The sequence below is a fragment of the Rhinolophus sinicus genome, chromosome 12 (assembly GCF_057876585.1).
Source record: "Rhinolophus sinicus isolate RSI-liver-muscle chromosome 12, RSI-T2T, whole genome shotgun sequence".
NCBI classification, from domain to species: Eukaryota; Metazoa; Chordata; class Mammalia; order Chiroptera; family Rhinolophidae; genus Rhinolophus; species Rhinolophus sinicus.
Window position 1 is genome coordinate 10386379 of NC_142512.1, and position 22361 is coordinate 10408739.

Genomic DNA, 22361 nt, shown 5'->3' on the forward strand with positions numbered 1-22361 from the left:
GAGCAGCGCTGTGCCTCAGCACAAAACATGCCTGGAGCCTCTGCCACCATCGGAGCGCAGAGAAGAACTGCATAACAGCGGCTCCTAGTCTCAGGACCCAGACCACAGACGTAAGCTCCACCTGCCCATTTCCCCAGGTGCAGTGCAAGGACCTTACAGAAAGCGTTGTTTCAGTCCTCCTGACTCCCACTCCAAAACAAGCTCAGTAGAACCTTATGCTACAAACTTCTGTGCTGCACTCTCCAAAGCGGCAGCCCTGTATCTGCCTCACAAACCCACCTTTTTATACATCATCTCTATCAAGAGTTTTCTTTCTGATGGACATCTTTAGGGTCTTACGGAGGTTGGCCATGCTAGTTTGATCTAACATCCCGGAGAGCTAGAGCTAAGTGTGACCGATGGGTGGTTTCTGAAAATAGTCCCACATTATTAGATCACAATACTTCCTTCACACCTGAGACCGCTGCCACACCCAGGAGACTGCTTAAAACGCCAGGATCCCATGGAGTGGGTGAGAACATTCAAAGAAATGGGAACTGGCTGTATGATCTAAATTTACATGAGAACATTTAATAAAGGTAAGCTAAGCACAATAAATTCTTATGGATGTTACTCACACATAGACCATGAAGTGGAAAATGCCTCCTTAAAGTAAATGTTAAAATTCTTTCGGTTAATTTTTATAACGTGTCAAGGCCAAAACTTCCCATGAGAATCTAGCTAGTAAATTAGTAGGAAAATTATAATTATAAAGTTTCTCTTTTCAAATATCTTTCTTTCAAAACAGTTTTTAAAAAAAATCTCAATAAGGTCAAGCTGTTTGTCTGTGACAGTTAAGCCCGTGGCTTGCTTAGCGAACCAGTGTGCTAAGAGGATTCGGGTGTGAGGAAATAGCTATAATAATATTCCCAAGATCTCATACTCACCAGAAGTTCTTTATACTTTGGCCTTTTGGATTCATCCTTTGTAAGGCTAAAATAACATAAAAACAACATTATTAAAAGGGAGACACATTTACCCCCAAATATTTTTCTTTGCACCATCAAAATATTATGAAGAATCAAGTAGTTTTTTCCTTCAAGTAACGAACAAAGCAGGCAACCTGCCAAACACAAAACATAAAAATTAGACTATAATCTAAGGATTTTCAGTGCAGGAACAATAAGAGAAAAATTAGAAACAAGTTAGCTATTGAAAATTGGATAAATTATGACACAGCTGCATGGAAGAATATTAAATGTATATTCTCAGTTAAATATATGAATTTACGTATAAGTATAAAAGTGTGTGTGTGTGTGTGTGTGCGCGCGCGCACGCATGTGTGTTTCTAATTATGTACAGATGTATTTATACAGGCACCACCTAAGAGAAACCAGTGATCTGGAAGGCAAACTACATACAAACTTCATCAATTTATCCTTAGATTTGAACATGTTTTACCTCTGCATCTCAATCTGTGTTCTCTGGTTTAAAAGTTTACAATAGTACAACTTCACTAAGTACCATATTGATGTATGAAAAACCTCTCACTTGCTGGTATTTTCCCCTTGAATTCTACTTGTCCAATGATTATTGACAAAAGGATTTTCATTTTCTCTGTAGTGGACCATATCTTTATCTGATCTCGGACCACAGCTTAATCACTACTCTCCTCCAATCTCAAATTCATTTTCTGCTATCCGAAGTTAGTTAATCTGGGCAACATAGTTCCCCTATTTCTAAACTCAATGCTGTTTTTCATATTCCACACATTTTATGGTGGGCACTGCCCTGTGATACAAGGAATACAGCTACAGAATTCCGCTGTAGGAAGGAAGGCTTTATTCCTCCACTGCTGAGAGTGCTGCCAGCAGACGGCCTTCAGTTGTAGGCTTCCTAGGGATTATATCCGTAGGCTACTTCAGCCATCCCGGGGCAGCCCGTATCTAACGACTGATTAGATACAAGCTGCAACACCCTTCTGTTGGGTTTACTTTTCTTCTTGGCCAAGTATATCTTTTCAAAACAATCTATGAATGGTTAACTCTTAAGTCTTTCCATTCAAAAAAAAAAAAAAAATCCATTATATTTCCTTCATATTTTGAATGATAATTGAGTGCCCAGGTATAAAAGTTTAGGACAAGGTTGACAATTATTTTTCTACAGCCCTCTGGAGCTATGACTCCACTGTTTTCTGGCAATTATTTTTGCTGATAACAAATTTGCTGACAGTCTAATTAATTAATTCTACCAGCTAACATTTAAAAAAATCTTTTATTCAGAAAGACTGAAATGGCTGTATGCTAATCTGAACAGCTCGGCTGTACAATGACTTGAAAATTCCCTTTTTGATGTCCTCAAGAGTTGGATTCCATTATACATGCTTTGTACTTTCTTTAGACCTCGAAAAATATACAACGGTTTTTCAACAAGTGATTTATTCCTTCTTCCCTGTCCCATGTTTGGAAATCCTTATGGTTCCTCTGACGGTTCCTTTTGTAACAAACTTTCCTCTTCTCCCCCAGCCAGCCCCAGTGGGTCCACCTTTGCCAGCTCTGAGATTAGCGCAGGCGGTAAGACATGTGAATGTTGCTTCACTGGGAATCTTCCTGCTAACTTTTATTTCGTTATTGTTCTGTGCTTTTGCTTCAATGCCTTTTGGTATAAATTTAGTTTTGTTTATCCTACATGATACAGAGTCTCTAATTTCAATCTGAGAATATCCTGGATCAATTCTCAAATGCCTTTACTATCATCTCCTTAAACATTGCTTCTCAACTTTCAGAATTGTCTTTTGTTATTTCTATTACATACATCTTAGAACTTCTCATTCTGTTCTCCTTGATTTCTTTTTTTGTTTCCAAGCATATCTGAGACTGCCATAAACTCATCTTGATTTAAAGTAAATGTGTGTTCTATTTTGCCGGTTGCTTTTCTCAGCATTAGACTTCATCTATTTTCAAACTCTGGCTTGCAAACTCATTTTGAAATCTGAATGGTTCTGGATAGGGATGATAGAAAAATGCCCAAAGATAGTGGAAGGGGGAATGGACAAACGTGGAGAGCTGATAGGGGCATACTACAAAAATAGATATACTTCAATTGTAGACCCTAATGATTTGGAAAGAGATGGAACATGAATGTACTCAGGAAAAACAGTGGGACATTGATGTCTACAACTGTTATCTACAGGAGAGGACTGCACGAAGGGACACAACTGAAAAATACACAAGAACTATACATATATAAAACAAAACCAATAAAGGTATCAAGAAATTAAGAAGAAAGAAACCCTGGTCGAGGGTCCACAGGTGATCATCTCAGATATTATGCTCTGTGACTCACACAGATTCTTTTAACCAACTATTTCACTAAAATGGAATATATAAAAGGTCACATTTATGCAGTTATATGAACTGCAAATATGTGTGCAAGTTGATAAAAAAATAGATTGTTTTTAAAAAGGAAGAAGCAGCCAATTTGAGTCATCGTTATGATCTTCTATCTGGAAAATGTTGAGGAAATCCTCTCCCCTCTGAAAACCAGCACAAATGTAGAATTTGGTTAGAGAAGATGAAAGGGACTTGCAAACTCGAGTCAAAGATATGTTTCCTAATTATTTGAAAAGAGAGCAATGCTAGACAATAAAATGGAAGTTTTTGTAGGACCTAAATAGAGTAGAAAGAAACAGCATGCCTAGTGATAAAAAAAATGTGAGAAAAGGAAAAGCATTTTTCAAGAACGAAAAGAAGATATACTAAACATTCTGGCTTTTTGCTCATAAACATCTCTTATTTTTAAATCATGTTGGATAAACAATAATTATCAAAAATAGTCAAATGATAACAAAACAGGTTGTATTTAAAATATAGATTGAAACAGCACAACACACGATTGTATTATGGCTATACCTGCATATTTTTATTCTTATGTGCTACACACACACACACACACACACACACACACACACACAACCTGATAAAAAGTGGACAAACAACATTAACAGGTGTGAGGTCCATACCTTCCTTAGAGTAAGTCTTCAGAGAGCCAGCATACAGTACTACTAACTGAGGTTTGGGCCTGATTGTACTATGTACACCCAGCCATGTTATGTGTTATGTCAGGGCAGAGATCCATCCCTGAAAGTCTGAGATGGTACGGTCTTGACTTAGGAAAAGCTTCCCAGTGATTTTGGTACAATCCCAGGTTAGAGCCATAGCAGAATAGGATGCTCAGTCTCACCTAAGCTGTATATCTTGTACCAGGTACTAGGAATCTAAAGGCAGCAGCTTCTCCACCACTGCCATCTGATTTTCACTGGTACCTGAGTAGCAGTGTAAGAGAGTGGAGCCTCTGCAGGTTAGTTGGGACCTTCCGTGTAGCCACGGTGACCCAGAGTCCCAGCTCAGAAGGCAGCGTGATATGAATGCTCCCCTCCCCCAGTGTAAAGCACCAGCGCAGCTAAGGTTAAGCAAAACTCGTCGTGCTCAGCACATGTTTGAGTGTTTGTGAATCAGGTACTCACCACAAGTTGACAAAGTTGATGAAACTTGGGGAGAATTCCCTTTCCTCAGAATTACTCAGCTGTGGAGGATCTCCTTTCACGACTTGTGTTAGTTGATCAAATACACTATTCCACTTTGGATAAGGAAATCGGCCTGTGGCCAACTCGTACTAAAGAGAACACAGAGGAAAAAGCAAAATACACTACGGCATTATTTACTACTGCTCGCTGGAACAGCCACATTGAAATCTAAACTCCAAGCAAAACTCATTAAAATCCTTCAATCAAACCCTTATCAGGTTAAGGTGGACTCTTCAGAATTATTAAGGCTAAGTGGAAGTGATATTTAGAATCAAGATCATATAGAGAATTCTGTGTCAACCAAATTCAAGGACTTGGACTAAAGAGAGACACTAAACTTAAGCCCAGACAACGTCCCCTCCGTGCCTCTCCAGGGCAGCCTCTTCGGTTCTGAGCCCTTAGTATGAAGGATTCTGGAAGGCTGGTTTTAGAACTGTCTTAGTACAGTATGTGCACAATTACAGCCATCTGAATGGAAGGCCATGTCCAGAACAGTGGTCAAATTTGTTTCTCAGGTAAAAGAATATTCAACATACAAAAAGCCCAATCTAAGCTCAAAGGAAACAACGTATAAATCCTGTTTATAGCCATTCTGTAGTTGCTACAATTTCAACCACAGCCAGATATTCTCATTACTGCAGGAACCAAGTCAGGGTAAAATCCTTCACCTTGAAAGCCAATGGTGATGCTCAGGACAGTATCTCTAAACCAAACCAAACCAGATCCGAAAAATGTTATGGACACTATGTCTCAATATGCCAAGATCAAAAATATTTGTGAATTGTATTGTCATCTTTCTCCCACTCTGTTCAGAGGATAATGAAAACCTAGAAATTATGTTTTTCAAGAAACATCTAAATCTACAGCATGACCTAAATGAATCCCATTTTATGTTCACTGACAGGTGACTGACATCTTAATATGATGAGACTCAAAACTTATTAGAGAGGAAGATGGCATATGAGAGATAGCACAACCTGAGAAAATTGTTTGAGTTTCTCCAGCTTAAATTTGATTTTGTCAATTAGTCAAATATTAAATAGCTATTTTATACAATGAAAGGAAAGTTATGAAGCAAACACAAAGCCATCCTCAAACAGAAAGCCATTATGGGAAGGTTTTTTTCCCCAAAAGAGACCATCTTCAGCTCATCACTGTCTCCAATTACACACATATGCCCGTGGGAAAGCAGGCAGGAATGCATGCACACACACACAGAAATTCATTCCTTTGGCTGAGTTTTCTTTTCGATAAAAATGCAAATACTCGGGAAGCAATGAACCTTATTGGTTATTCACAGCATCAGGAATAACTTCATTAAATTCATTCTTGAGAACATAACAGAAGGAAAAAGCAGAATGCATATCATAAGGTAAAGGTAAAGGACACCTTATAAATTAATTTCACATACTTCATAACTTTTGTAAGATTATCCATGTGAAAAATAAATTATGAAGCAGTTATAAGTACTGAATAGTTCGCTTTGAAACAAAGTTTAACCAGATGTACTAAAGAAACTTGGTAAATTGTTTCTATGTGAAAACCTTTCACAGAACAAAAGTTTGTTTCTATAATGAAGTAAATATTTGCTTTTTAAACATAACTGGTTGGACAGATAGGCATTTGTGACATTACTATGGCTTATAGATATGCCAAGTTGCCTCAGCTGGAAGCTACAGATCTTGCTGTAGTCTTTAGGAGCAGTAGCAGACCCAAGTTCCATGTGCTCTCCTCACTAAAAAGGAAGGGATCCTTCTCCTAGACAGTTGGCATCACAAGGGAAAGAGACTCCAGGAGCTACCTTCCATATCTGGTCATGAGGGAAACTAGATGGGCGTCTAGTAGGGGTGAGCTATTAGCCCTCAGCTCTCTACACAGAGTATTCATTAGGCCTGGCAATGTGACTCACCAAGATTAACTAGCAAGGGAATGTGATTCTGATTCATGGGAAAATGATCCCAGGACTATATAAAGATAATGAACAAATGGAGATCATTTTCTAAGCTATAGAAACGTTCACTGCTCTGAATCTGGGCTATCTCCGGACTGGGTGATCTTATTGAAGATCGGAGGAAAAAGGAAGGAAAAGTTTTTGGCTGTCTACCAAACAGGACAAAGCCCTATCTAGAAATGGAAAATTCACACCCAGTGTGAAAGAAGCTGTAGAAAAAAACTACCATAAATCAACCCCTGGTAAAACAGCAAGAACAAGAAAGTAAATCTAAAACTTCAAAACAAAATTTGGTAATAAGGAAGTAAGCAAATAAAGATATGTTGTAGATAGAACCAAAATTTCAATCCAGTCCACAGGTGAGGACAAAAAAAGTTTCTTTAATTGTGCTTATTAGTTGCAGATTAAGCAGCTTTCTTACTATTCTTTCTCAGTGTTGTTCTAAGGTAGAACTTTCATATAGAATTGTCACCTAGGCAGTTCTTGGTCCTCAACAATAGAACTACTTTCAGTTCATTCACTTGTGGCTTTCCTGTTGTGACTAGGAGATTCCCAGCAGAAACTATTTTCACACACATAAATACGTATACCTAATATGTCTGCAGTTTTACTGGATAAACTACGCTTGCCTGAGATGGGAGGAGCCTGCAGGTGAGCTGCCCTGCCCTGTTCCCGTTCTTAGTGTGGGTGCCGAGTCCTACAGGTGGGGCCAAGGCATGCAGAGCGACATTAAAGAGCCCCAGGCACTTCATAAAACCTTGAAGGAAATAATCAACTCTGATTTGATTTTTAAGGTATAAAACATACTTTTTTCAACAACGAGAAGATATAGTCCCTGTGATACAACCATGAGTGAAAAAAAAATAGGTGAATAAAATCAAAGACAAGAAGAGACAAGAAGCTGTTCTTAGGTGGGGAAGTGGGGGAGACGGATGAAATTTTCTTTCATTTCTACAGTTCTTGTTACACTACCATGATAAGATTGAGTCAACAGAAACATACCAATGTGATCCCCAAACTCCAGACATCAGAGCGGACATCATATCCTTGTCGTGATGCACTTGGGTCTATTCTTTCAGGCTGGAACACAAAGAGAAGTTACTGTCATTAATTACACATACCTTCAAGGGACAGGCAAACAGAAGCAAAAAGCCAGCAAACTCCCAGAGGGATCCATGTCTAGGGTCAGATTGGGAGTAATAGGAAGTCCTCATAAAAACAATCAACAGGAAAAAAAAAACGAAAACCAAAAAACTCAATGGCTTCCCCCCATAAAGGGACTACAAAGCAACTCTTAATTATTTCCCCCTAAGGACTGACAATCATTTACAAACCTGAAGCTGAGGACAGACAAATGGAGACATAGGAACAAAACTGGAAAAAATAAAGAACTGCAGAGTCAGATTAGTAGCAAGTAGTGGTTAACCGGGGAGGGCGGGTGGGGTGGGGATGTGTGGACATAGACTAAGTCTTCTTTGTTTCCGCGAATAAGGCCATACTGCAATATATTTGAGATACAAAAGCAAATAGGAGCTAAATTTATCATTATGCGTATGTCTATTCATTTTTAACCAAATTAAACACTTCCAATATAGTAATATATTGTCCTCTCATATAAATAGCAAAAATCATTTTTAGTAAGTTCAGTGAAGGGAGCATCTTTACATTTCCTTGAAATAAGAGACCATTGTTTACACAGTGTTAGAAATGGAGAAGAAAAGAGAGAGGGTATCAGGGGCACGGAGCAGACAATGGATCCTTAGCTGAGACTGAACAACTGCTGTTGAAAGACATGTCCAGAAAAGCATAATAGCCGACTGTATTATATTCTCTGCCTGTCAGCAGCAACTTGTTTGGAGACCTATGTATTTTGTTTGGAACATGAGTACAGTGGCTACATAAATTTTCACTGGAAGCTATTTACGCTGTTTTCAGTTACAAATATATTTACCTGATAAGACATTACATAAAAATCCCCAATAGTTGACCAAGAGAGAAAACACTCCATCCAACAGCTGCAGAACACACATTCTCTCATACTTTCTAGAACACTCACTAGTATAGACCATGTTCTGGGCCATAAAAAACACCTTATTTTAAAAAACTGAAATCACACATAGCATGTTCTCAGACCACAAAGGAATTAAATTAGAAATCAATAACCAAAAGATACCCGGAAAATCCCCAAATATTTGAAGATTAAACAACATACTTCTAAATTACACATGCACCACAGAAGAAGTCTAAGAAAATGTAAAAAATATTTTGAACTAAATCAAAATGAAATTACAACTTATCAAAACTTGCAGGATGCAACGAAAGTAGTGCTCAAAGGGAAATGTATATCACTAAATGCATGAATTATAAGAGAAGACAGACAAATAACGTAACTTGACAGCTTTAAGGAATTTGATACAGAAGAACACACTAAACACAAAGCAAGTAGAAGCAAGAAATAATAAAAAATAGAGTGGAAATAAGTGAAATAGAGAACAAAAAGAACACAGAGAAAAACCAACAAAACCAAAAGTTCATTCTTTGGGAAGGTCAACAAAATTGACAAAACTTTAGCTACACTGACCAACAATAAAGAAGACTCAAATTACAAAATCTGAATGAAAGAGGGGGCATTACTATTGATCTTACAGGAATAGATGAAATGGACATTCTTTGAACATGAAAACCCACCAAGAGTAATACAGAAATCTGAATAGCCTTAAAACTCTTTTTCAATGAATTTGTTAATAAAACCTTTCCATGAAAAAAAGTCCAGACCTGGATGGGTTCACTGGTGAACTCTTTCAAACAACACCAATCTTACACAACTTTTTTTTTTTTTAAATAGAGGAGGGTATGCCTCCCAACTCGTTTTTATGAGGCCAATATAATCATTATGAAAACCTAACAAAGACATTACAACACAATTAATAAACCCTCATAAACACAGATACAAAAATGCTTAACAAAATATGAGCAAATTTAACCCAGCAACACATGACTGAGTGGAATTTATCTCAGGAATACAAAACTGGCTTAATATTTGAAAATTAATGTAAGGTATCACATTTACAAAGCACTACTACTTCTGTGCAGCATTACTGGAGCTCCGAGCAAGTACAAAAAGGCAAGGAAGAGAAAAAACACTGTCTTTATTCATAGACATTTGAAATTCTACAACTGTTTACATAGAAAAATTCTACTAAAATTAATGGCGAAACCAGCAAGGTCACAGGACACAATGTCAAAATATGAAAATCAGTTATATTTATCGATAGTAATAGCAGAATATTAATAATATATTTTTAAATTCCATTTACAACAGTAGCATCAAAACACACGAATCCCTTAAGAATAAAATTAAAAGGTGCTTCAGAGTTCCACACTGAAAACTACAAAACATTGCTGATAGCAAAAAGACCTAAATAAAAGGAGAAACACAGCAGGTACTAAAAAATACAGTAATGTCAAGCTCTCCGCAGGTGAATGGATAAATAAATTCTGGTGTATCAATACAGTGCAAAACTTCTCAGCAATAAAAAGAATGAACTAATACACACAAAATTATATACATTTATATGAAACTCTAGGAAAAGCAAATCAAATATATAGTGACAGAAAATAGGACCGATGACCTTTTTTAGATGATAGACATGTTTTGTATCTTGATTGAGGAGAGGATTATGTAAGTAACGACATTTGTCAAAATTCAAATTGTATACTTAAAATGAGAGGCTATGATTTGTAGAAGGTCATTCTGACTGTTGCATGTTTGGGTCACTAAGAGCTGGAATTTCTAGCATGTGTATGTTAGGAAAACTTATCCAATTCCTGGAAATAAGTCAAAGAAAGAATTCCATTTCCTTTCAGTGTCATACTGGAGCACTTTCCAACAAGCTGACCTGAGGATTATTTAAGTGCATGTTTGTTTCACTTGATATTTATTATTTATTAGGACACAGACATTTAAGTTACATGATTTAACTTGGAGATTTTTGTCCAGTCAGGATGCAATGATTTCTGTCCAATAACCCCAAGAGTTATTGTTTTATTGACCTGGAGGTAATAAGCAGTGTTGTATTTAAATTAGCCATCTCATTCCAACATTCTTTCTTCAGTGACTGTAAATACTAAAATACCCAAATGTGCTTTAAGCCAGTTTCACCATCCTGCCTGTCCAGTTTTCTCATTAATGAGCTAAATATATTTTGATATATGTTCATTCTTTATTTGTATGTGTAATATTTTTAAAATTTTTTAAATTATTCTTTGAGAGAAGTAAAGATTTAAGATCCATGAAATTAATTAAAGACCCTGTATCCTAAATCTAAATCAGAAGTATGGGTATGAAAAACAAAAAGCTTTTTTTAAAAAAGTATAACAGGAAAATGCCAACTTAGAGAATAGGATATGTAACATTAACAAAAATGCAAAAAGTGATAGCTAAAACAATTTCCTATCCAAAACAAACATATAATTTACAATAAACACACAACTGAAGTTGCTTTATGTTGAAATATATAAAATAAAAACCAAGGTATGAGGGAAAATTGACAACCACAATTTTAACAAATTTTGAACAAATCCTTCTCATTTTAGGGGGATTAAAGAGGCAAAAAATAAGCATTGAATAAATGTAATTAATAATACAGAACAGACCTTTTCAATATTTCATTTTTAATTGATCATTTATCATGCTAAAAAGAATTTTAATGTGTCCCAAAAGGCAAAAATGTACACGTTAAAATGCTCTGAAAGCAAATAATAAGCCAAAAATTAACAAGGGTCAATTGAACACTTTATAGTGGTTAGCTATGTTGTGTAACAAATTACCTGAAAACTAAATAGCTTAAAACAACAAACATTAATTATTTTATAGTTTCTGTGTGTCAGGATTTAGGCAGCATTTTCATGGGTGATTCTGACTCAGGGTCTCTCATGAGGCTGCAAGTAAGATGTCAACTAGGGCTGAAGTCTTTACCAGGCTGAAGAATTTGTCACCAAGCTCATTTTCATGGTTACTGTGGGAAGCCTCAGTGCCTCACCACATGGGTCTCTTCATAAAGCTGCTTAAGTATCTTCACATGTCAGCTGGATTCCCCCAAAGTGAGCAATCCAAGAACAAAAAGCAAGAGAGAAGCCACAGTGCTTTTTCATGGCCTATTTTCAGAAAGGTCACACTGTCATTTCTGCCATATGTTCTTCATTAGAAGCAAGTTCAACCCACACTCCAGGCTGTTCTTAGTCTCCATCTTTAAATGGAGGTGTATTAAAGAAACTGAATAAAATTTAATACTACCACAGCCTTGGATATAAAACACACACTCCAGTACAAGACAGCACTTACATCTAACATTTAAAACAACTAAGAAAACGTATATGTACGAGTACACGAGGTGTGACAATTAAGTTTATGAACTTTTTTTGGTATCAGAGGAATTATTCATTATGAATTTGTACCAACCGGACAAATAGTTAATTAACCAAGTGTACTATTTGGCAGTGCTGAAAAGGCTGCGTGAAAAAGTTAGATGACCTGAACTTTTCACCAACAATTCATGCACCAGCTCACACGGCACTGTCTATGAGGGAGTCTTTAGCCAGTAAACAAATAACTACATCGGAACACCCACCCTAATCACCCAATTTGGCCCCCAATGACTTCTTTCTTTACCTGAAGATAAAGGAAACATTAAAAGGAAGACATTTTGATGACATTCAGGGGTAATATGACAATAGCTCTGAGGGCCATTCCAGAAAAAGAGTTCCAAAATTGCTTTGAAGGGTGGACTAGGTGCTGGGGTTGGTGCATAGCTTCCCACGGGGAGTACTTCTAGGGTGACCGTAGTGATAGTCAGCAATGAGGTATGTGGCACTTTTTCTAGGATGAGTTCGCAAACTTAATTGTCTGAACTCGTACATATGAACGCGTGTGCGCGCATGCATACACACACACAAACACATAAGCTGATGCTAAGGAAAAAGTAAAACTTCATAGTTTTCAAAGAATTATCTGTCATTCCCCAAAGACTCCTGGCCAAGATGGATTTCAACCTCAAAGAACAGAAAACTATGCTACCATAAATGTTCTAATACCTGGGGAAGATTTTTGCGCTCAAGGAGACCACAGATATGCTTTTGCTTACTAGAGGATCAACACTTTTCACTGTATGAATAAAATAAATAAAGATGAAAACCTTCCCAATTCAATTTTTAAAACCTTTACAATGGAAACTATAAACCAATCCAACTTAAACATTTTTATGCAGAAATCATAAATATTAACATAGCAAATGTAAAAATACATTAAACATATAAACAATGAGCCATGTAGGGAATGTTTCTGGCCAGAATGGTTCAACCACAGGAAATATGTTATTATGATTCATTATAACAGTAGCTACACAGAAAAACATTTCATCATGTGCTAAACGATGCCAAAAAGGCATTTAGTAAAATGTAATAGCCATTCCTAATTCAATCTGATACCCTCTTATACACACATATTCTCACACACAGATGTACACACAAACTTAGTAAATCAGAGAAAGGCATTTGTTTTCAAGTCAAAAACAAAACAAGAAACCTACTAATAATGTCATTCAACATTGATCTAGAACTTCTAGCCAAAGCAACAAAGTAAATCCGAGAAAAAGAAACACACACACACACACATACACACACACGAGAAGGATCAATAAATACGAGGAAGGCCAAGGCAAAAATTATTTGCAGACTGATACCTTGAGTACCATGTGAAACCTATTTAAAAACAGCTAGAAACCTCAAAATTAACAATTGATAAGTTCACCCAACAACCGCAGAATGCACATTTTTCTCAAGTGCACATGGAACATTCTCTAAGATAGACCATATGTTAGTCCACAAAACAAGTCTCAATGAATTTTAAAAGACTGAATCATACAAAGTATCTTCTCCGAACACAATGGAATGCAGCTAGAAATAAATAACAAAAGGAAAACTGGAAAATTCATCAATATATGAAAATTATACAACACAGCTAAACAACCAAGGGTCAATAAAGAAAACACTGAAAAATTAGAAAATACTTTAAGATGAATGAAAATGAAAACACTGAATACCAAAACTTACAGGATTCAAAGCAGTAATCAGAGGGAAATTTATAACCTTAAACACTAGTATTAAAATGAAGAAAGACCTCAAATAACATAACTTTATACCTTCAATAACTAGAAAAAGAAGAGCTAAACTCCAAGATAGCAGAAGGAAGGAAATAATAATTAAAGCAAAGATCAACAAAACAGAAATTATAAAATTAAAGAAAAAAAGAAGAAGAAAAGAAACACAACAGAGAATCAAAGAAACCAAAAAAATTGTTCTTGGGAAAGATCAACAATATTGACAAACCTTTATCTAGACTAAGTGTTGTGGAAAAGCAGCGAGGACTGAGAGACTCAAGCGGCACGTAGAGATCAGGGAGAACACAGCTTTATTAGGCCGGCGGGCTTAGCAGAATTGTTCCCAAACACTGAGCACTTATGGGGTCGGGTGCTTTGTTTTATAGGGTTAGGCCTCTGGGTTGGGGGGATACTTGACTAGGGTGCTGGGGAGGTCCGTCCCTAGCAGCTGTGATCGCTCAACATTGTTTTGACAGGGAGGCCTCTAACTATGGTGCCCACCGGGAGACAGCTCCGATAATGAGGTATGGGAGGAGGCGGAAGGAGCTCCGAGTGAGCCCCCCAGAGACAGCTCTGATTAGTATCGGAGGAGGGGGACGGAGCTCCTAGCCGTGCCCGCAGGAAAAAACCGTCCTGACATAAGAAAGAAAAAGAAAAGGTGAAAATAATTAAAATCAGAAATCCAAGTGAGGACATTACTACCTACTTTACATAAGTAAAAAGAACTATAAGAGAATACTATGCTATGAACAATTGTATAGCAACATTAGATAACCTAGATGGAATGGAAAAATTCCTAGAAGCATACAAATTACCCAAACTGACTGAGAAGAATTATAAAATCTGAACAGTCTATCTCAAGCAGAGACTGAATCAGTAATAAAAAGCCTCTCAATGAAAATAAGTCTTAGAGGAACTGCTAAATAATTTCTTTACGAGACATTATGAAAATCTGAATGTTCATCAGACAAAGGAGAAAAAGTCTTGTATACGACTGGAAAATGAAAATTACATCCTGAAAAGTAAAGTTATTTTGAAACCAAAGGGACAGAGAGAGAAACAGAATATAAGTGAATGAGTCAGTTATTTACAAATTTGTTGAACACATCAACAATTCCCTAATGTTAATGAGCTATAACTTGATACGTGCCTAACAGGCTGTATATATTTTAAGAGAAGATTATGTTGGGGTTTTAGAAATGCCCAAGATAAATAAACTGACATACTTCAGAAATTTCTGCTATGAAATGAGTTATTTCTACAACCAATTAAGACTATCTTACAAACTAATACAGATGGGCTTCTATAATATAAGAAGAAAAGGTGTTGCCACGCAGCAGCCTACCCGTCTGTCTCCTTGTACCTGCCCCCAAAGAAAGGAGAGTCTGTGAGACGCATCCTTTCAGGGACTTTGCTTCACCTTTGTGCTTGCACCTTATGTCTCCCTGTTTGGCCCCAAAAGATGGCTGGCTAGTCAATGACAGGTAAGATTCCCCACTGGGGGGGCGGGGGAGACAACCCAAGCCAGATACAGCTGCGTGGGGACCATCTGGGGAACTAGCAGGGTCGACAGAGGTGGGCACAGCCCCACACCTGCCCCTGGCTAAGGAGAGCCTCTGCCTCTGTGGCTGCATTCCTTCCCACAAACCTGCAGGGGAAGTGACTCAATGATGTGCTCTCCATCTATTCATATGCATAAAGGTTTTGTCCCTTGGAAGTACATACATCCTGAGACTTAGGGTTCCACTGCCTGCAGGCAAGGGTGATTGGCTTAAATCAGTTCCCTATTGTAATGCATGGCATTCACAGATCCTGAGATTGAGAAGCTTTACTTCTTTTACTTCCACACCTAACTAATAAAAGCCATGCGTTGGACCGATTTGGGGCTCAGTCCTTGAGACTTGAGTCCCTTGGCCCCACTTCACTCTACTCTTGTCTACTGTCTTTCTTAACCTTGTGCTGCCCTTCTCGCTTCCCATTGCTCTTGTTGTGCTGGATGCGACAAAGAGTTACAAGAGGAAAAGCTTCTAAAAGATTGGGAAACTGAAGTGACTTTTTAAAAGTCTCAAGTTGGAGGGTAGCAGAGGGACGGGTGAAAGGACACAGGGTGAAGGAATCCTTCAAAAATGAAGATTATCAGTTACTCATTTGGGGGAGGGAAACAGAAACAAAATGAGGAAATGAGTTCCTATTTTGTAAATGTTTCAACTGCTTAAAAGAAAAAAAGCACGTCAATAAGCATTACAATTAGGGAAATAACCTAATATTATGTGCTTCGCAATGTGATGCTCGTAAATTACCCATCATCTGTGAAGAACCCATGCCAGAAAAATATATGATCTGAAATTAATACGAGGGAATAATCAGGCAAATCCAGAACGTGGGACAGTTGAACAATATTCCCAAAAAAGTCAGTCATGAGAGGAAAAAACCGGTCTAGACCAGTTTAGATTAAAATACAAAATGTAATAACTGAAAGCAATATATGATCCTGTTGTGACCTTCAACTGACAGCCATAAAATACATTTCTTTTGGACAGCTGGGAAATTTGAGTATAAACTGAGTATTAGGTGATACGATGACATTCTTGTTAATTTCTTTCAGGTTTATGTTTTAGGTACGGTAATGATACTGTGGTGCTGTAGAAGGGTGCCCTTTCACTTGGGAGATATGCACTAAAGTGTTTAGCTTACAAGTCATCGTGTCTGTGACTGCCTTTCAATAGTCCAGAACACACATGTATGTATGTATACATGTATATATATACCTAAGTGTGTGTGTGTGTGTGTGTGTGTGTGTGTGTGTGTGTGTGTGTGTGTGTAGGGAGGCGGGGAGGTGGCAAAATGTTAACACCTGGTTTATGGAAAAACTTACATTTAAACTCTATACTTTATACACTTCTTATGTTAAATAATTTAAAGAAATCACAATTCCTATAGACTAAAGACAAATGATAAGTCTTAAATAAAAAGACAACTTACACTGCTGATATCTTCTGTCAAGATGTGTCAAAGAAAAGTCAAGTCACTTAGAGGCTTGTAAAATGAATGCTGATTAGTACGTTGTTGTCCATCTATACAGAAAACTAGAACGGGCAGAAGCATTTCATATAGTCCAGTAAAGATTAGAAGCAGAGAGTTTATTATCAGCCTGCTCACTCCAAAGATGAAGGAGGTCAGCAGGAAAAGAAAAACCTCCTGGGCCTGTGAACCTTACTTACTCCTACACAAAAACTGACAGTGTACGTCTTCCTTCAGTTACTTCAATTCAACTCTATCAGGGTTACAACTGCATTTTTTTAAATCCAACATAAATCAAATATAAGTCTTAGCCACTGTTACACAGAAAAAACACTTAGTCAACTTTAATACTGAGACAAGCCCTAAAAGTTTAGATAACAGTTTATACTTAATTCTCAGGGCATCATTACTAATACGTAAATTACACAAATTCCCAAACACTTCATATTTAATTGTTTTCCTTGCTTTTGAACACACACACACACACACACACACACACACACACACACACCTCTGATATTTTTGTTTGTAGAAAAGGTGACATGAAAAGACACAACAAAACAAAAATGGGATATTAAAAATTTTAACAATTCTAAAATACTGTTAATAACAGAAAATGTTTAAATACAATGACCTGAGTATAGGTAACAGTTTGTGTACAAAAAATACATGTGATGCTGTGCATTGCACTAGTTATAGACTGAGAGATAAATGAAAAGAGAAAGAATTGTTGATGTAAAATTTACTTTCAAATAATGCTGAAGATAACACATAATCAAGTTTTTCAAATAAGTGTGAATTTGGGGGTAGCACTAAGCCTGCCCATCCATAAACAAGATAAAAAAGCTATAATATGTAGCCTATGATTTTTCTTCCTTTTCTATTGCTTATAGCACTGGGTGTGCAAATATATAAATCAAGAAAGAAACTAACAAATAAAAGGAGAAAAAATGTTATTCAATTCTAAGCTAATCTTTAGTTTAAAAGAGTTTTTGAAGACTGAAACAGGAACTAGAGGAGCGTGCTGGTCCCCAAAGAACCATGGCCACATTAAGGAAGAGATCAATACCGAGAGAAAATGATTAAAACATAGACACTAAATTTCCAGTCAAATGTAGGTCAAAATCCAGGCTGTAGGACCAGTATATGCAAACGCACTGGGCTAAGATGAGTATGACATGTACACAAGGAGAGTGCAGGTCTGTCTCCCAGAAGGGAAAAGCGGCTCCAGGTTGGGAAATACTAAGGCATCAACTCTGGCATTTGCCAGAGTGCTTCATCCACCTCTAAAGAAGGGAACGGCAATATTCAAAACACAGCCTCAGGTTCTGTAAGATATACTGAGTTTTACTAGGAGCTCAAGTCTTCCCATTCTTCTCTAACTGGAAAGAGCATCACTTAGGAACAACCTAAGACACATTAACAATGTATCTACTACAATGTTATCTGCTAGTCAATACAGCATAGAGGGTGCTAGAAACACAAAGAGGCCTTCTGAGAACTAACTATCTGGTTGATTAGTAGAGTTGAATGTAATGAAAAAATAGTAATCAGAGAAGACCACAAATGCTAAGTACCAGATAAGAGGAACAGAGTGAGACCATGAAATAAGAGTTCACTGGGATCATTTTGCATTTTCATGGAGAAGCTAGAACCTGAGTTTGGTCTTTAGGAAGAGGAAAATAGTGTAGTATGGTGAAACTGTATGACCTATGGCAGAGTCCTCAGAAGTACAGCACCACAGGGCATAGGCTCTCTGTGCTACGACTATCAAGCGAGAAGGTTGGCCTTTGCACTTACTGCCATGTATGGCCTACACCCAGCATCTCTTGTCTTGGCGATGGAGTCCACAAGCTGTCCACTGATGCCAAAATCACAGAGTTTAATATTTCCACTTCTGTCCAGAAGGATATTGGAAGGTTTGATATCTGCAAGAGATAGATATCATTCAATGTACAGGTAATCAATCAAATGACCTATATTATAAGATACTTTAAGCAAAAATATTGAAAAACCTTAGACAACATAAGTGATCAAGTCCTTAAAATTCACGTATATAAGATGAGAAATACGAAAAAAGTTTTCTGAATGCCAATGCTTAAAAATTCAAGATCAAAGAATGCCATGCAATATATTCAGGCATTCTATAATGTTGTCCTTGTTTTTATCAAGAGGTTTATGTATTCATTTACTTGTTTCAAATTCGACACTAAAGTCAAAATATAAAGAATGAATTTGATCTGTAAGAGCATACTAAGTTACTCTACAGTATGTGTCAAAGGCTATACAACTAAATACAAAGTATGCAAATTATAAACCCACAATTTAGTTAAAGGAGAACTTTATCTAATTTAGGAAAGTATACAATCCTGTACATCTAAAAGACCACAGGCTTTGGGATCAGAGAAGCAAAGGTCCAAAATCTGGGTCTGAAATTCACAATGTGAAATTCACAATGTGACCTGTGAACTTTTTGGTAGCAACCACAATTTCCTTATCCACAAAATGAAAACAACAATTCATAATTCATGGGGTTGTGGAAATAAAAACACCTAATGCAGTGCCTGAACATTATTTATACACAGTAAGTGCATCCACTTACTAATTATTTCTACTTGAGAGATTGTTCTTATCTTTGTTTTAGTTAAAATTTATTGGGGTAACAATGGCCAACAAAACTACATAGGTTTCAAGTGTACATTTCTTTTCTTAGATGGCTTCATCAAGTTTCTCCCCCCCAACCTTTTCTTAAAAGAGTCGTGCTTTAGAAACCAGATTCATGTTTACCACTCCCAGAGTGTTTGTGCTTTCCTGCAAATTTGAGAAAGGCAAATCCATTCCATTTGGATCTACAGGTTTTATAGTCTTGCCAAATTGGCCTCTGGGTTATCACCTCTTCCTCACTGACAATCAACTCACGGCCAGTGTATGCTAATCAGTCTGGCCACTACTTCCCCTTTGCTCACTAAGTCTCTATCTCTACCTTAATCCTTCTATCCACTTTGTTGTTACTATCATGGCTCAGTGACTAAAAAAGTAAAGATTAAAAATAAATACAGGGTACAAAAAATATCTGTCTATAACTCAAAAAGTGACCTACAAAAATACCCAGGAAAGATCTCTTAGCATCACTGAGATGGCTGACTTCCTATCATACATCCATTCCTAACCATACCGTCCTTTCTGATGGAACCCGCATTTAATTGAGGTACCCACCCTCCTCTGCTCCTCTGTGTAGCTCTACCCACACCTCCAAAACCCGGGTCCTGACTGGTCTAAGCTTATCAAGGTAGTCTCGGGCTCCAGGCCAGGGACTAGTGCAGGTGAGTAGGAGGCAATTCTGGTGAATGCCAAGAGAAAACAGACATATAAGGCAGATTTCCCTGCTCCTAAGACTGCCACATGGGAAGAGGGAGCTTCTTCGAGTGGTTGTCATGTCTAGATGTGAAACTGGGCACCTGCTGAGGATGCAGTTACTACGCTGAGGATGGCACTGTATTAGGGACGGCACAGCCTAAAGAAGGGAGCTTGAACCCTAATCATACTGTGCTTGCAGCCACCTTATCTTTGGACTGACTACAACAGATAATGAATTTCCTTGTGGTTTAAGTCAGTTATTAGGATTTCCTGTTACTTGTCATCAAAAGCACAATCATCAGCAAAAAGCAAACTGATCCTAATTGATAAAAAGACTGTTATAAACTCATCAATTTATTTAGTAGTCGGAAAACCTAAGTTATTTTTGAAGCTTTTCCCTCTTATTCTACTCCTCCTCAGGCACTGTCTTAGTGCTTGACTGTGATCGGTGAGTATTTCTAAGGTAACCAAGTAGCCCTAAGATAAAGGTGATACTCGCGGAATTACAAAACACAGCCAAAAAAGGAGGGAGAGCCCCAAAGATCAAGATGAACTATAAGAATAATTTTGTTTAGGAACCTAACCGTACATGATTTTAGACCAAAAGAGAAAATAAAAGGCCTGTCTAATATTATTTTAAACAAGCATTAAGCCAGGCAAAAGTAAATGAAATAGTCTAATGGTCAAGGTTAACTAATTTCAATGGTCCAGGCAGGGTTAACCCCAAACTACAATTACTTTAATAAATATGCCAATTACTAATTTCTTTAATCACTAGAAACTATGTTTCTTAGAATTCAAAGTTTTTCACGTCTCTGAATATGACCTTCACTTTCTGTCCTTTTCAAATTTACTGAGAATTGTGAACTTGTGTGCCTCTTCAAAAGGACCACCTCAATACTGAGTCTGTCATAATAATAAATAGAGCAACTGTTTAATCTATTTGCTGAACTGAATGCAGGATTCCCACTGTCTTCCAATAGATCTACATCAAATATTTTAAAAATGTGGACCTGTGTCTAATTAAGGCCGAGATCTCTGTTCTCACAAATACAAATGTTTTAGAGGAATTTCAATGTACAATACTAGTTAAAGAATCTCTCCCAATTTGCAAAAATGTCCTCTAAAGTGAAGAAGAAACATTTGCTAGGAACAGTAGCGTGCCTTTAAAATGCTCAAGGGTACCACTCTTCTGATTCGTCTTTGACTCTCCAAAGAACCACCTTCGTGCTTTATTCACATACACAGAGAAACACTAATTGTCAGACAAATGAATAACTGTTTTTGAACTAAGAGGAATAAGAACTTACAGCAAAATCTCTTTTAATTTCTAAGTACAACATACTAATAAGTTAGAATGAAATTTATAGAACCCCAAAAGGGGGGTAAATACCCTAAATTAATAATAAAGTTTAGGATACATATGTTTTGCTAAAAAGTGACACTGTAACTTTCAATTTTTTTTTCCTATTAAGGAAAAATTGTTCTATAGAACATAATCCTATACCCACCTCTGTGAATGATTTTCAAGTTTTCTTTTAAGTGGTTTAGTGCTTTCACAGTCTAGGGAGAAAAGGCAGAGATGGGATAAATAAACAATTTGCTTTTATCAAACAGCACAGTAGTTAATCGTAAGTAACAGCCCACATAAACTAAACCTTTGCATTCTTTTAAGCTTAATGTTTCAATATTCTGTCCATTTTTTCATGTTAACTGAAGATGCTGAATTATGATCTTAAATCTGAAAACTCAGTTGCCTTTATATGCTGTTTTCTGAGACCTGAAAAATCCCTGGTAACTTAAAAATTTTTTTAATTAGTCATTAACAAGTTGTGTAATGTTTCTTATACCGTCAAACTTTTTAAGAATAGAAAAATGTAGTACAGGAAAGTCCAACAGGCTAGTTCTATTATCAACCCTAATTTAATAAGTTTCTCCAAATTCTCAGTTTCTCAAAATCATTTACCCTCATGGGGTGCTAAGGCTTCAATGTAATTTTTACAGTGCCAGAGTATTTCTGCTCAGCCACTATGGCAGTTTATCCAGAATTTATCCTATTGTTTGATCTCTGCTCATGATCAGAAAATCAGAGACTTCGTCAGGAATGACTTGAATTAAAATGTCCACAACCTCAAATTAAAAGAGAACTAAAGAAGAGGCCAACCTCTTGCTACAGGCCAAGCATTTGCTACAGTCAAATCTCTGCTGTCCTCAAGCTTCTGGGTATCAGGAATGCAGAAGTGCAAACTTGTAATGTTCCAAACAGTTAGGCTTGAGCATTCATTGGGTTATTAATTAGCAAGAAGAGATT

The 22361-nt window shown here is 37.0% G+C and overlaps 1 protein-coding gene and 1 non-coding gene across 6 annotated transcripts in view; both read right to left on the minus strand.

Annotated features, from left to right (window-relative positions):
- MAP2K4 (mitogen-activated protein kinase kinase 4) overlaps window positions 1–22361 on the minus strand; it is a 115777-nt gene that overhangs the window by 2829 nt on the left and 90587 nt on the right. For all 5 annotated transcript variants that reach the window (XM_074320701.2, XM_074320699.2, XM_074320698.2 and 2 more), the window contains 5 exons: window positions 21562–21613; window positions 18494–18621; window positions 7518–7595; window positions 4505–4653; window positions 927–972 (listed from right to left, as the gene is read on the minus strand). In XM_074320701.2, the coding sequence (XP_074176802.1) occupies window positions 927–972; window positions 4505–4653; window positions 7518–7595; window positions 18494–18621; window positions 21562–21613 (453 nt within the window). The remainder of the gene's footprint in view (window positions 1–926; window positions 973–4504; window positions 4654–7517; window positions 7596–18493; window positions 18622–21561; window positions 21614–22361) is intronic.
- Window positions 2457–2582, minus strand: LOC141569033 (small nucleolar RNA SNORD22). The gene has a single exon (XR_012492427.1). It is a non-coding gene; the product is annotated as a small nucleolar RNA SNORD22 (small nucleolar RNA).